At 34.4% G+C, this 14,285-nt stretch overlaps 1 protein-coding gene and 1 pseudogene across 2 annotated transcripts; one reads left to right on the forward strand and one right to left on the reverse strand.

Annotated features, from left to right (window-relative positions):
- On the reverse strand, window positions 1-2,670 carry LOC145194152 (uncharacterized). Its single transcript, XM_090079810.1, has 2 exons — window positions 2,301-2,670; window positions 1-2,183 (listed from the first exon to the last, which is right to left on the reverse strand). Exon 2 carries the CDS (start codon window positions 1,537-1,539, stop codon window positions 190-192), a length of 1,350 nt encoding a protein of 449 aa, XP_089935936.1. The 5' UTR covers window positions 1,540-2,183; window positions 2,301-2,670; the 3' UTR covers window positions 1-189.
- Window positions 2,671-5,277: 2,607 nt separating this feature from the next.
- Window positions 5,278-6,965, forward strand: LOC149891449 (uncharacterized; annotated as a pseudogene). Its single transcript, XR_016449908.1, has 2 exons — window positions 5,278-6,463; window positions 6,570-6,965. The product of XR_016449908.1 is annotated as an uncharacterized LOC149891449 (transcript).
- Window positions 6,966-14,285: the final 7,320 nt, after the last annotated feature.

Consider the following 14,285-nt stretch of genomic DNA (forward strand, 5'->3'; position numbering starts at 1 on the left):
TTTGTTTTTCTTTGGACTGTAAAATAAAACAAAATTAGGTAATATTTGTTAACAAATGAAAAAATATTGTCATATACATATCATAGACATATGCAAACTGTCAATTCTAAGAAATAATTGATAAAAGGAAGCAAGCAAATGTTTTTTAAGATTCAAGGGCCATGTTGGTGCATAAATTTAAATCCCACATCAACTTTGCACATCACTTTGCATCTCACAATTTTTAAACTTGTAAGTCAAGATAGGGATAGTGTCATCACTGCAGTATTTCATCTTAACTTCATTTTGACATACAGGAATAAATTCATGAAAGTCTCTTGTTCCTGGTATTGTTTTTACATTTTTAAATCGTTCAGATTGTAATAATCTTGTTTCTATCAAACTTTCACTTGAAATATAAATAAAGTTTATACCTTTGATGTTGTTAGTGCAATATGTAAACATATCACGTGAGTTTAATATTTGATTTGTAGAAACTCTCTGCAAACTAGCATTAGCTACAAGCCGTTTAACTGTTCCTCCTATACCATCACAAGGTTGCTTTCCATGGCTGGTTGCAAAGAAAACCCATTTTGCATCTATTCCAAAGTCTGATTTATGCTGACATAGATTAAAAATATTTTTGCAGTTTTTATATTGAGATGAACAGCCATCAGAAAAGTAGATCACATTTACAATGCTGGGTATCTTTTGCTTTAGATTATTGATAATTGATTTTTGTATCTCGTAAACCATTGGTACATCATGATTGTTATCATCTGATATAATGCAATATGAAGTGGATTGCAACACTTGATTTTCTTTATAGTACACAACTACTGGATGAAGTGTGCACTGAAGATTATTCCAATGAAAACCTTGTACTTCATCCTGCACAACAAAACTATAGTTTTCTGCAAAATCTCCTAGAACTATTGCACTATTTGATGGCAGTTCTTCTTTAAGATTTTTTAAATATTTAGAATGTGCTGTTAGCTTGACTAGTTTTTCCATCACCATATTTACAAAATCTGGTATGCTTACAAGCTGTATAACTAAATCTGATCTATCAGTAGTAACCCATTGGTTAAATTCGATAGTATCTTCTTCCTCAAACTGTCCTATTAGTTCGAATAGCTTTTCTTCTAATTTAGATGTATTTTTTGGACATTGTGTACATCGATGTAACATGCATTCTTTGTTTTGCATATCACAAACAATAAATTTATATAGTTCATGGTAATCAATTTTAACGGGTAGGAGAATTAACTTCATGTTTTGATGGTAGATACAAATGCACACAGAATGGGTTCCTGATGAGTTTGGCAAAACACACCATTTAGGTCTTAAAACACAAAACTTGGAAAAACCTAACTTTACATGTGGATATCGAACTTTAAATGAAACAAATAACTCTTTTAAGCTTGATAAAAGTAGTCGCTTTTGCATATGGAGTTTCCAACTAACACTTACAAAATCCTTTTGACCAGGCATCTGGCGAGAGTTTTCATCATCTTCATAAAAATTTTTTACTAAAGTATTTATTTGATCAGGGAGCATTTTACCTCGCTTAGTTTGTGGAACTGCAAGAATTCCTTCCTTCTTTGCTAAAGATCTAGATTTTATTATTAGATACTTTGAAACACCAAAATACTCACTAGCTGCTTCAATTGACCATTCTTATGGGCACAAAGTCAATATTTGAATTTTGTCCCTAAATGAACAGCATTTTTCAAGTTTATCTTTTATCAAAACTAACATATTTTCGAACTGAACAACTTTTTTTTTTAAATCAAGAATATATTCATTATCAAAAACTTCAACTTCTGTCAATGGAATTTTTAAAGAACTTGATAACTTTTCTTTGAAAACTGTTGTAATAGTTTTAATTTTTTTTTTCCCAATACTCATACGATTCGCAAATGGCTGTCCATGAAGCTTGACTGGTGACACGCCAATTATACTGAGACAATCCGAAAGTTCTTGTCTATTTTTATTTATATCAGCTTCTTGTTGAACGTGAAATACATTTTCTTTATTTATACTTTCATTTGTGTAATCATCAGAAATATCAATGTTATCAGTATTAATTTCAGTGGAAGCTTTTAATTTGACTAAGCAATTTGTACAAATTTTTTGACCAGGTACAATATTGAACCTGTTGTTTAAAGCTATGGTTCTTAACGTGACTACTCTGAGAGATGCTAAATTAAAAAATATAACTTCATAAAATAAAATATGCCTAGTATTAACAAACATAAAGACCTTAAAATTATGACAAAGTAACATTTATAAAAAACTTTATGACAAGCTTTACTAACCTTTGCACGGTCTTTTGTGAACTAAGAGTGGATCACAGCATTTATTCTGAAACACAGGGAACTTCTCAAGATAGAACTTTTGATGATGAAAACATAAGTCAATAATCAAATCAGGAGAAACACCAGACCTCAGCGCAACTAAATTTTGCTCATCTGGAGCTAAATCTTTAAAAAATATTATTCCAATGTGGTTTGTATATGTTAACTTGTGACAATTTGATTTTAAAATCAATCCAAGAGAGCATTGTGATGTTCCAGCCATTATCAAAATATTTAATTTCAATATTTTATTTTTCTAAAACCAACATTAAATAAATAATAATTTCTAACATGAGTATTATAATCAAAACTTTATTTTAAAATAAATAAGTGTAATCATAGCTGTTACACTTATTTATTTTCAAAATAAAAATGAATTTCTGGTTTCTTGTCTAACTAATTAAATGGAGCAAATGGTTCTAACATTTGAGTATTATATATAATAATACTTATGTGAGAAATTATAATTTTTTTGTGAGAATTTGTTTTAGTTATAATCTCTCTATGGAGATTATAACCAAAACGGTAAATAAAAATGCAAAAATAAAATTGCAAAAATAAAACAATAATAAAATAGATATGTGCATTAAAAAACAGTGAAATAATTTTTGACTCTTACAGGTATTTATATATAAACTATTATTGTAAAGATTTAAAATGAATAGATCAATACCTTTTCTGCAATTAATCTTAAACTATACATGTTTACTGAAAAATTATTGATAAAAACCCGGTTTTCATCTTAAAGTTTTTATTCAAATATAAGATCTAATAACTTTAAGTAATGATTTTTGACTTCTTTCTTCAAAAGTTTCTATGCCTATTAAATTTTGTAAACATATAGTTAATGTAACTGTGCATACTTTAACATTTAAGTGTTGCTATAGACGTTGCTAAGAGCGCGGAGAATAAAAAAAATGTAAAAAATCTCAAACTTCAAAGACCCATAACTCTCAAAATAATGAAATTGGCTCCAAATTATTTTTGATTATTCCTAACGACGGTATTAAATACATTTGTGCCAAAAATCAAGTATTTCTGAGATGGTGGGTTATCTCGACTTGTTGTTTTGACATGGAATTACCCATATGCCAAATTTGTTTTCCGCGGAGATTGCAGATAGTCCGATTTTGCGCGGAGCCATCGATATATATATAGGTATGTGTGCAAAATTTTTAAACTATTCAGCTATTTAATTATTTTACATCATTGTAAAGAGCTTTAAATCAGTATAACGATGGTGAAAATTTCATAAAAAACTAATCATTCTACTAAAAGTTATGCCCATTTAAGTGACAAAAATTCATTATAAGGAATGCTTAAGAAAACTGCAACCAGCTTAAAAAATTAGCGTTCGGCTTACGGTGGTTTTATAATAAAACTTCAGTGTTTAGTTTTTAGCACATTATTTTGCCGCGGTTATATTTTTATTCAACTAATAAAAGAATATGGTTTTTTTTGTGTGTGTTTGTATGTAAATCATGTTTTGAATACTTTAAAAAAATCACCATTATTTTAAATAAAGTTTCATTTTTCTAAAAAAACAATTTTTTAATGAATAAAAAAGTCAAATATACAAAATGTTCATAATCTTGAATCCCCCCCCCCCCAACCTCTACAACAGAAGAATATTTGGTAGCTTTACTGCGTGCAAAAATAGAATATGAGCGTGTCATTATTTTTTAATAAAATTTGGCAGGTACATAGAAAATAGATATATAAAATTGATTCAAAAGTTAGAAAAAAAAACCATCATCCCTTCAATGTCAATTCACTTCCAGAACAGGAATGAAGTTTTCAATAGCAATGAAATCACTAAAAACGTTAGTAATTGCAAAAATAAAACAAATTGCAATAAACTTACAACACTCTACTTTTAAAATATTATCTAAGTCAATATAAAAATCGAGAAAAATCCATCCTTACGACACTTACCTCGAGCATGCGGTGAAATAATGGTCACAGATTTTATCTTTAAAATCGGTGCCGTAAATAGCAGATACGCACGTACCTAATATATATATATATATATATATATATAATGCAACCAATAAAAATGTTTGTTAAGTTACAGCAGCCAATCAAATTTATCGCATCTGGCGATTGTTTAATGTAAAAACAAATAAATGTAAACAAAAACTTCAACAAGAATTACAAATATTATCAACAAAAAAAAAATGTCGAAAGTTATAGTTACATCTATTACACGAAAAACAAGTGGAAAGAAGTATGGTGGTGGTCCATGTGAATTATTAATGACGGAGCCAAGTACTTACAGACAGGTTATTCAATGCTACTACTATCTAATTCATGTAAAGCCAACTGTAGATATCATAGACGTTACTGAGCAAATTAAAGATAATTTAAAATCAATTTGGGCTGCAGTCAATCCTAATCTACTTCTAATAACTGACAAATCTATTGCTAGAAAGGTAAAGGATCTTCTCATTTTAGTGAAAAACATTAATCGCAAGCATGGTAGAGCAAGTACCAAACGAAATCTTGATACAAAATTTGGATAAGCTTTTCGATATATTTGTTTATTCTTGCTCATTGGATATGCTACCTTGCAGTGATAGAAAAGTATCATGCAATAAATCAAATTACTCAGAAGAACATATTATATGAATTTGCCCGAAAACTGGTCCAAAAGGAGCTTATCGACTCTCTTCAGTTGATAAAGTAGCTTTCAAAAGAAACAAGAGGATTAAATCTCAAAGGGTAGTTGATAAAGCAGAATCTCTCATACAACAAGCAATATCATCTGAAGAAGCTAGCTGTTCAACTGAGACTGAGGTAAACTTATTGTAACTTTATTGATATATTTTAAGTACACGCAAATTTTGCATGCTGAAATTTCATTCAGGAAGAAACTGAATGGCAACCAATAAAGAAATTTCCTGGACACTACAACTTAATTAAACTTCCCAGATTTGCTATGTAATTAGTCAGAAATGAGTGTTCGTCAAACTTAGGTGCAGCTCTTGCAAATGCTTTACTACATGGCATTAAACATATTTTGAGAAAAGATGTTAATATCAATCACATCTTAATTGACAAGTGCAAATTAGATAGGGCTAAAGCACAAGTAAAGATACTTAGTCAAGGTAAAGATCTAGAGAAAAAAAACAGTTAGTTTGCCTTGGTGTGGATAGCGAACTTGATTAGACCACTCGAACTTCTTGCATAATAAACTCACCTGTTGGGGAATTCCTCAAAAAATCTATTGAACCTGAACATCACCTCACATTTATGTATGAAGATGGAAAATCTACTGGAACCTATTTGATTCATAGAACAATTCCTATAATTGGCGCAACTGGTTTAGTACTTGCAAAAGAGACGTTCAGTGTTTTACAAGAATTTAGCAGTGCTGAAAGTATTCAGGCAGTTCTTCTTGATATTACTGCTACCAATACTGGCCCAATAAGTGGTTTAGTGGTAAAACTTGAAGAGTTGTTAAAATGAAAACTGCACCTCATTGGGTGCGCGCTACATCAAAACGAACTTCCTTTAAAAGCTCTTTTTAAAAAACTAGATGGTGTAACAACTGCACCAGGAAGCTTTTGTGGCCTTCTTGGCAAAAGATGTGCTGAAAATATTCAGGATTCACATCAAGTTTTGTTTGAACCTGTCACAAATCCTATAGTTGATGGGTATATTCCAAAAGAAGTACTGAAAGACCTTAGTAGTGATCAAAGGCTTTTATTTGAGTATTGCAAAGGAGTAGGGTCTGGTAAAGTTGATGATAAATGGGGTGCTTATAAAATTGGTCCACTTAACCATGCAAGGTGGTTAACTCTAGCTATTAGGATTCTCTGTTTATATACAAGAGACAATCAACCAAACCAGTCTTTAAAAAAACTAGCCTACTTTATTGTTTAAGTTTATGCTCCAGCATGGTTTGAAATAAGAGCATCATCCGACTCTCTTCGTCTTTTTTTTTCTGCTATCGTTCGACTAAATATTCTCCCATTTAATGATGTGAAACATATTGTGTAGCAGAACATTAAAAATAACGCATTCTGCCTAAAACCTGAAAACATTCTCTATGCCATGGTTAAACATAATAACATCAAGATCCGAAATCATGGTTTTCAATCAATACTGACTCTTAGACAAAGGTATCTTTTTAAATTATTTAATTGACTTAGTAACTAAAAAAAATAATCTTATTATTCTCTTAAACACAATCATAACGCAGTATTGATCACAATTTTATATTTACAGAATGAACTTGACCAGTTTTCAAAATGAATTGAAAAACATTCCTGTAATAAATTTTAATGCCAATTACTGGTGTGAGTTGATAGACCTCACTGCTCCAGACGTTACGGAACCTCCTACTACGCAACATTTTACAATTCAAGAAATACAATACTTCATAGACAATTCTGTTAAGCTAGATATTCCGGACTTCCCGTCTCACTCCCTGAGTGTAGAGCAAACTATTAAACTAGTATCGGAAGCATCCCATTACGTTTACGGGTTTGAGAATCGACACAGCTGCATCTTGACAAAATTGCTTAGCAGAAAGATGCGTCAAGCATATATGACAAAAGGATATTATTCCCATTCATATGATGATATTTTTGAATTTATTATAGATAAATAAATTTTTATAAATTTAGAATCATAAATGATAAAAAAGGTGTTTAGAAAACTTTTTAACATATTCTTACAATTGAAAATTTTAATTTCCGCTTATCGCGCTTTTTATAGCGTTTTTCGTACAATCGCAATAATCTTTAAAATCAAATCCGCAAACCATTTTTCATCGAAAATCGCTGAAATTTTTTGAGGTACTCATTTCAACTACCTCCAACTACTGCAACATTACGCAATGGGCCGGGGGTAAAATCGAACTACCCTAATATATATATATATATATATATATATATATATATATATATATATATATATATATATATATATATATATATATATATATATATATATATATATATTGTGAGGAGGGAGAAAAACAAACACAAGATGATTCACCAACTCTTCACATAAATGAGTGATAAAGCGTTAGAAGAAAAGTTAAATACAACTGTGAAAAAACGTAAACACGAAGAAGCGTAAATGATAAAGCAAAAAAGAATTAAGTTAAAAACAACTGAGAAAAGACGTAAACGCGAAGACTCATAAACGTAAAGCGACAATTAGAAAAGTCAAAAACAACGACCAGAAAAGACTTATACACGATAATTCACCGATAATTGATATAACCAGTATTGAACACTGAAAGAAGCGTAAGAGAATATTATTTGTATTATATAAAAGCTATAGAGTGCTAATCATTACTCACTAATAGAACATTTGTTGAGTTTTATTTATTATAGAATATACTGAGGACGGCGATTATAAGTATAGCCCTTTTAGATTAAACCTTGCCCATTCCTAACCAAACTATTCCCAAACCTCGCCCTTACCTAACCAAGTACTCCCCAGACTATCAACCTCGATCCCAACCTCCAACAACCCTAAACCATAAACCTAAACCTCCCCTTCCCCCTTACCCTTCTCCTTACATTCATTAATAGAAAAACATATTTCAAAAAAACAAAAGAAGCCACCCTTACAATATACACATATATCACACACAGGGTTCGGATAAATTGTTAGGAACGGTTGAGAATTTTCAATATAGTTATTTTAATAGAGCGTTAGTCCGCCACTACTATAAAAGGAGAGTTCTGGCTCATTTTCATTTTGATGCCCGTTTTGATATTTTTTTGTTGATTGAGGGGTATGAAAATGTTTTGTCCGTTTTGATTTTTTTTTGAGGGGTGTGTGTGTTTTTTCATGAGAAAAGTATCCATGAAAAAAATTAATGGGTGTAAAGGTGTTGAAATTGTTCGCGAAAAATTAATTTTTCTTTTTGTTCTTGTTCTTGTTCGTGTTTTTCTTCGAGAATGGAGTTGTACAGTTCAATTTCTCGGTGACCAAAACCTTTGTCCCTTAAGTATTCGATGAATTTAATGCTTCTGATTTTTCCGTCGTCGTTTCGCGAGATTCTCATTTTATTTGGCCAAGAAAAAAAATTTTTTTCACAAAATCAAATTTAAAAAAGGGATGTTTGAGAATGGGGAGTTCGGTCCGAGAAGCAATCCGGATCCGATGGATTCGTAACCTTTTCCGTTTTTGATGTAAAGACCGTCTCTGACGGAGTCTCCTTTGATCCAGGGTGTTAAAAATAATCCGTTTCCTCTGTGAGTGCCCATTTTCATTCCGTGTCCATTTTTTTTGACGTAAACGACACCTCTTCCTGAAATTTTGTCGATCACAGTGGACCCAAGTGAAGAGGCAGCACCGCCTAATAAACAAGTGGCAACAACGGGAGCGGCTCGAGCAGCAAGCATTCCCAATAAAGGTAAAAGAGCTCCGATGAATCCTCCTTTGACATTTGCGTTGTGTTCCACTTGAGTCTTGCTCATTTTAATGGTGACTCCAACTCCTCGATGGAGAGCGTCCAAAATTTGTTGGTGTTGTGTGTGTGTCACAAGCAAAACGTCGTTTCCGTGGAAATCCTCTCTTGAAATCCGGATGCTAACGGGTTTTCCTTCCATCATGGATTTTTTTATTTTTTCGATCTGTCCATGGGACACGTTTAATTTGACACTGATGTATTTGCTCATTTTTTTTCACGAGGGAAAAAAAAAAATTTATTTCACTTCTCGAATGTGATATCGGATCGTGACGTCCTCTCCGCGAAAGTCGATTAAATTTCCGTTTTGATCGACAATGCGTGTGATCATCGTGGAAATTTCATGGACCTTGACAGGGAGGTAGACCAAATGGGTGGGTCTTTCGATGATTTTGAATCCAGGACCGACCGATGGGTAAAAGGAGTAAATGCAATTGAGTTGTGAGCCGTTGATGTAGGCTGATCCGATGACGTTGTTGACGATTCTGATCGTGTTGACGCTTGAAATCCTGACAATGTCGTCGGACTCGTATTCTGAATTGGAGTCCAATTGTCTTTTTGTGAATCCCAAAAGAGAGGCGATGCTGTTTTCGACGTTCAGGTCCATCAAATAATTTACTCCGAGTTTGACGGTTGATTTTAAAGTGTTTGAGTTGGATCCGATTTTGATGTTTTCAGGTGAGTAGCTGATCTTATTCACAGCGACGTAGCTTGCGCTTTGTGACGCGTAACTTTTGATTGTGTTTGAGACGGTTTTTTGCAAATAATTGTTGATGTCGATGATGTCGTAGCTTCCGTCTGGGATGACGATGTTTTCCCAATTGGCTCCGTTGTTCATGCTGTACCGGAAAGAATTGTTTTTGCTTGTGATGTTTGGAAAGCTGTTGTACGTCTCCAGACCGAGAAAAGCCATCTCGTATGTTTTTTCTTTTTCAAAGACGATTTTGTCCAAAAATTCTGTTATGATTACGTTGGAATTTCCATCCACGTCGATGATGATGCCAGACATTTTTCTTAATGGACAAAAAATTTTTCAAAAGGATTCTTTCGGGAAAAAAAAATCGTCGAATCCGCTTCGATATTTTCCCTCGTATTTTTTTGAGGTTAAATCGATGACGGCAAATCCGTGGTGTTGAGACCAACAACGCTTGCAAAATTTTTTGAATTCTTCTTTTCCCATGTCGCTCGAAACGTGGTCTCGAAAAATGTGGTCCATATTTTTTGAATCTTGAGGAAACAGACAAATGAAGTTTGTGTTTTCTCGGATGGTTTGTCGTGGGAGCATGAAGTAATTTTGAGCGAGGTAGAAGCAGTCGACGTTGGAGTGTCTTCCGCGGATGTAATATTTTTCGCACTTGTTTTGCTTGGTTAATTGAAGGTCGTCAAAGATCATCAAATTGTTTTTTGTTGAATCGAGGTCTTCAGGTTCAGGAACATCGTCAGCCGTTTCGAAAAATTGACAATTCATGTCCTCGGTTTCGGAAAAATTTTTTGAAAGGTCGTTAATGACGCATTCAGGGTTTAAATTCAATTTTTCCATTTCGTTTTGCACCTTGAACAAATCGAGAATGATCTTTTTTGGCAAATTTTTTTCGAACGAGCTTTTCAGTATTTTGTACTCGGATTGGAAAAGAGATTTTCCAAAGACTTGCAAATGGTTATAATCCAGCCATCCAGGTTTGAGCAGTAAATTGAGAAGCAAGGTTGTTTTTCCGCAACCTGACTTTCCAACGATGATTCCTCGAATGTTTCTCGGCAAAAGCGGGTTGTTGTCTCTTTTGCTTTTCCCAATATTCCATGACAAATCTGTCACTTCCATTTTTTGATGAAAAAAAATTTTTTTTCAATAAAATGTACTGCGTCAGATGCAAAAGAGAAACCGAAACCATTCATTTGAGAAACGAGGTGTCAAAAAACAACAGAAACATGATCAAAGGAACATGTGATTCTTGTGGAACGACCAAATGCCAGTTTGTTTCTTCGCATGCAACAAAAGAGGGTGACTTGGTCGAATCGATCAACAATTTTTCAAAAAAAATAAAGCTTCCGTGGGCAAAATTTCCAGGAGAAATGCATATTCCAGGAATGAATTTTGCAGGACCTGGCACAAACCTGGACAAAAGGCTCACATCCACCGACATGTATCAGGAGTGGAGCAAACCGGTGGACAGAGTGGACAATGCGGCATATCACCATGATTTGGCATATAAATAATTGACAGACGTTCGAAGCAGAAATTTGGCAGATCAAATGATACTTGAAGAAATGAACTCCATTCCAAACCCCACTCAAAAAGAAATAAACGAAAGAAAGATCATCGAGCCCATCATCAAAGCCAAAGCCAAATTCGGATTGGGCGTCTCTGCGAATCCAAAGGGTTCTAAAAAAAAAAATTTTTTTCAAGTTTGAAATGGACGGATCAGCTTGCAGAGGAGCTTCACAAACCGGTCGTTCGCCATTTTAAAAAAAGAAAAGTGTTTGTGAACGACATCGATGAAATATGGGCTGCCGATTTGGTTGACATGCAATCGTTTTCAAAGTTCAACAATGGCGTCAAATATTTGCTCATGGTGATCGACGTGTTTTCAAAGTATGGGTGGATCGTTCCGTTGAAAAGCAAAACGGGTCTTGAAGTGGCTGAGGCGTTGAAAAAGATTTTTGGTGAGAGAAAATGTGTCAAAATGTGGGTGGACAAAGGAAAAGAATTTCACAACAAGCACGTGAGATCGCTGGGTGTTCGATTATATTCCACTGAAAACGAGGAAAAAAGCTGTGTCGTCGAGCGATGGAACAGAACGATGAAAGAGAGAATGTTCAAATATTTTTCAGCCAACAGCACCAACCGATACATTGACGTTTTGGATGAAATGGTTAAAAATTACAACAGCACAAAGCACTCGTCCATCAAAATGACACCGATTGAAGCCAGCGAGGAAAAGAATAAAAATATGGTCTGGATGAATCTGAATGGAAAGATGCCAAAAGAAAGACCAGAGCCGAAATTTTTAATGGGAGACAAAGTGAGGATCACAAAAAAGAAGCCCCATTTTGAAAAAGGGTACACTCCGAGATGGACCGAGGAGGTTTTCACAGTGTCCAAAGTTCAGCAAACGGATCCACCCACGTACAAGATTGCCGACGCCAACGGTGAAGAGATTCAAGGCACTTTTTATGAGCAGGAGATGCAAAAGACGCATCAAGAAATATTCAGGATTGAAAAAATCGTTCGCCGAACAAAAAGCAAATCACTGGTCAAATGGAAAGGATATCCAGACTCGTTCAACTCATGGGTGAGCAATGATGAATTGATCCGTTTGAAAAAAACGACTTAAAAAAATTTTCTTTTCTTATTAAAATGACAAATTTCGTGACGGTCGGAAATTTTGATGAAAGCAAATTGTCGGTTGGAGAGATTTATTCCGCAACCAAAGCAGTTCAGTACCAAAAGATTCCGCTCTTTTATGAGTATTCCTCTGGGAAAGGGCCTTTCATTTTGAGAACGCCCGTTTTGTTTTCTCTGGGTATGTTTGAGAACTGCAACTTCGGAACGAAAGAACTTGAGGGATATTCCATGTCCTTTCTTGGTTTCGACGAGAAAAAAGGTATGAGCGAAAAAAAAAAAAAGTTCATCGAGGTGGTCAAAAAGGTATCGAAATTTCTTCGCGAAAAAGTCAAGGAAATGACTCTCACTTTGAAAAAGGGAGGGAGAACAAAGAAAATAATGACAGATGACTTGTCCATTTTGAAAAAGAAATCCGATAATCCGAATGCATCTCCCATTATTTTCGGAAAGTTGTTCACAAAGAAAAACGAGAAAGGCATTGAAGTGTCTTCTTCGTTTTTCAAAAAGAAAGCGAAAAAGCTGGTGAAGGTGTGTCCTTTAGAATATGTTCGACAAAAGTGTTTTGTCGTCGCCTCTTTGAGAATCGAAGGTGTTTTTGTCGGAGCGCAGATCGAGTCCATTCAGGTTAGGATTCCCGAAGTGGTCATCGCAAAAAACGTGACTTCTGTTCAAAGCATCATGGGTGGCGATTTGGATTTGGGGGAAATGGAATCTGAAGAAGAAATGGAATCTGAAGAAGAAATGTGAAAAAACACGAAGAAAAAACACGAAGAAAAAAATGAAAAAAAAATGAGTTAAAAACATTTTCTTTTCATATTAAAAATGCATGCCCCTCACAAGTTTTTTAAAAACGTCTCATCGGCAGAGAAACACGCTGATTCGAGTTTGGAGATCTCGAAAATATATTTGGGACACATGGATGAGAGGATCAAAGTGCTGGAGAGATTCAAAGAGTCGGATCGAACCAAAAATTTGGAAAATTTGGTGGAACGGATAAAAGAGCTTGAAAACCTGGTGGAGACAATCAAAAACCTGCAAAAAAAGACATCGCAAAATATTGTTGTGGCAAAAAAAGAGTTGGATCACCCAAACTGTTTTAACATAAACGGGCACCATGAAATTTTTGCTCAGAAGGACATTAAATTCTCAGCTCTTTCTCTGACGACAATATCGTTGTCTGTTGGGTTGAGTTTTGACAGAGGCATCGCTGTCGTCACTTTGATGAACAAAATAAGTGACCAATTGAACTTCTTCAAAAACGATGTGATTTTTTCAGAGTCTGTGGATGACGTCATTTTGGATGTGAGCAACAACAGCGCCAATGACGTCATTGTCAAAAAAGGTGAAAAGCTTTGCAAAATAAATCACATCGATTCGAATTAAAAAAAAAAATCTGTCTTTGTTAAAAAGATGGAGATAATCAAAAACACCGAAAAAATTTATCCGGCTCTTCCAACAGCTCCGGCGGATGGAGGTCACGTTTACAGACTTCAAAAAATAAGCGAGATCCAAAAAGAAATGGAGGATGAAAAAGTGAAGAGAATGGCTTTGAGCAAAAAGTACCATCGAGTGTCGAAAATCATTCGTTTCGCTGACGATGGGCTGCAAACGGTGTGCATTGCTTTGGGGATTACTGGTATTGCCCTTTTGTCAACCGTCGTTGCCACCCCAGTTTCGATTGCGTGCGAGGGGATTGCGGTTGGGATGGGTGCTTTGTCCATTTTCGGAAACCAACAAAACAAAAAAATGATGTTGAAGGCTGAAAAGCACGAAAAATTAAAGGTTCTTTCCGAGTCAAAATTGAACACGATTGGCGATCACATTTCAAAATCGCTCATGGACGGATTTGTGAGCGATTCCGAGTACGAATTGGTTCTCAGCGAGCTTAAAAAATTTAAGGTCATGGCCGAAGAAATACGGACAAATGCAAAAAGCAGCATTGACGAATTGACCAAAGAGACGTTGATCCAAAAAGGAAGAGAAGAAGCCATTCAAGCGTTTAACAACATTTTCAAAAAGGGAAAATGATCGCAAACGAAAACTCAAACGCAAACGCAAACGCAAAACGCAAACGCAAACTCGTTTTCGTTTTTTTTCTCCGTATTTTAAAAAAATGTCCTTCTTTAAAATACACGACCCGAAAAAGAGAGATGAGATTGTCAAAGAATAC

The sequence above is a fragment of the Hydra viridissima genome, unplaced genomic scaffold (assembly GCF_058129835.1).
Source record: "Hydra viridissima isolate aposymbiotic clone 2 unplaced genomic scaffold, HvirCarnegie_v1 scaffold_2, whole genome shotgun sequence".
Lineage (NCBI taxonomy): Eukaryota > Metazoa > Cnidaria > Hydrozoa > Anthoathecata > Hydridae > Hydra > Hydra viridissima.

Bases quoted from the DNA above. Each gene is read 5' to 3' on its own strand.
- LOC145194152 (XM_090079810.1), bottom strand. From the start codon at position 1,539: ATGCTCCCTGATCAAATAAATACTTTAGTAAAAAATTTTTATGAAGAT.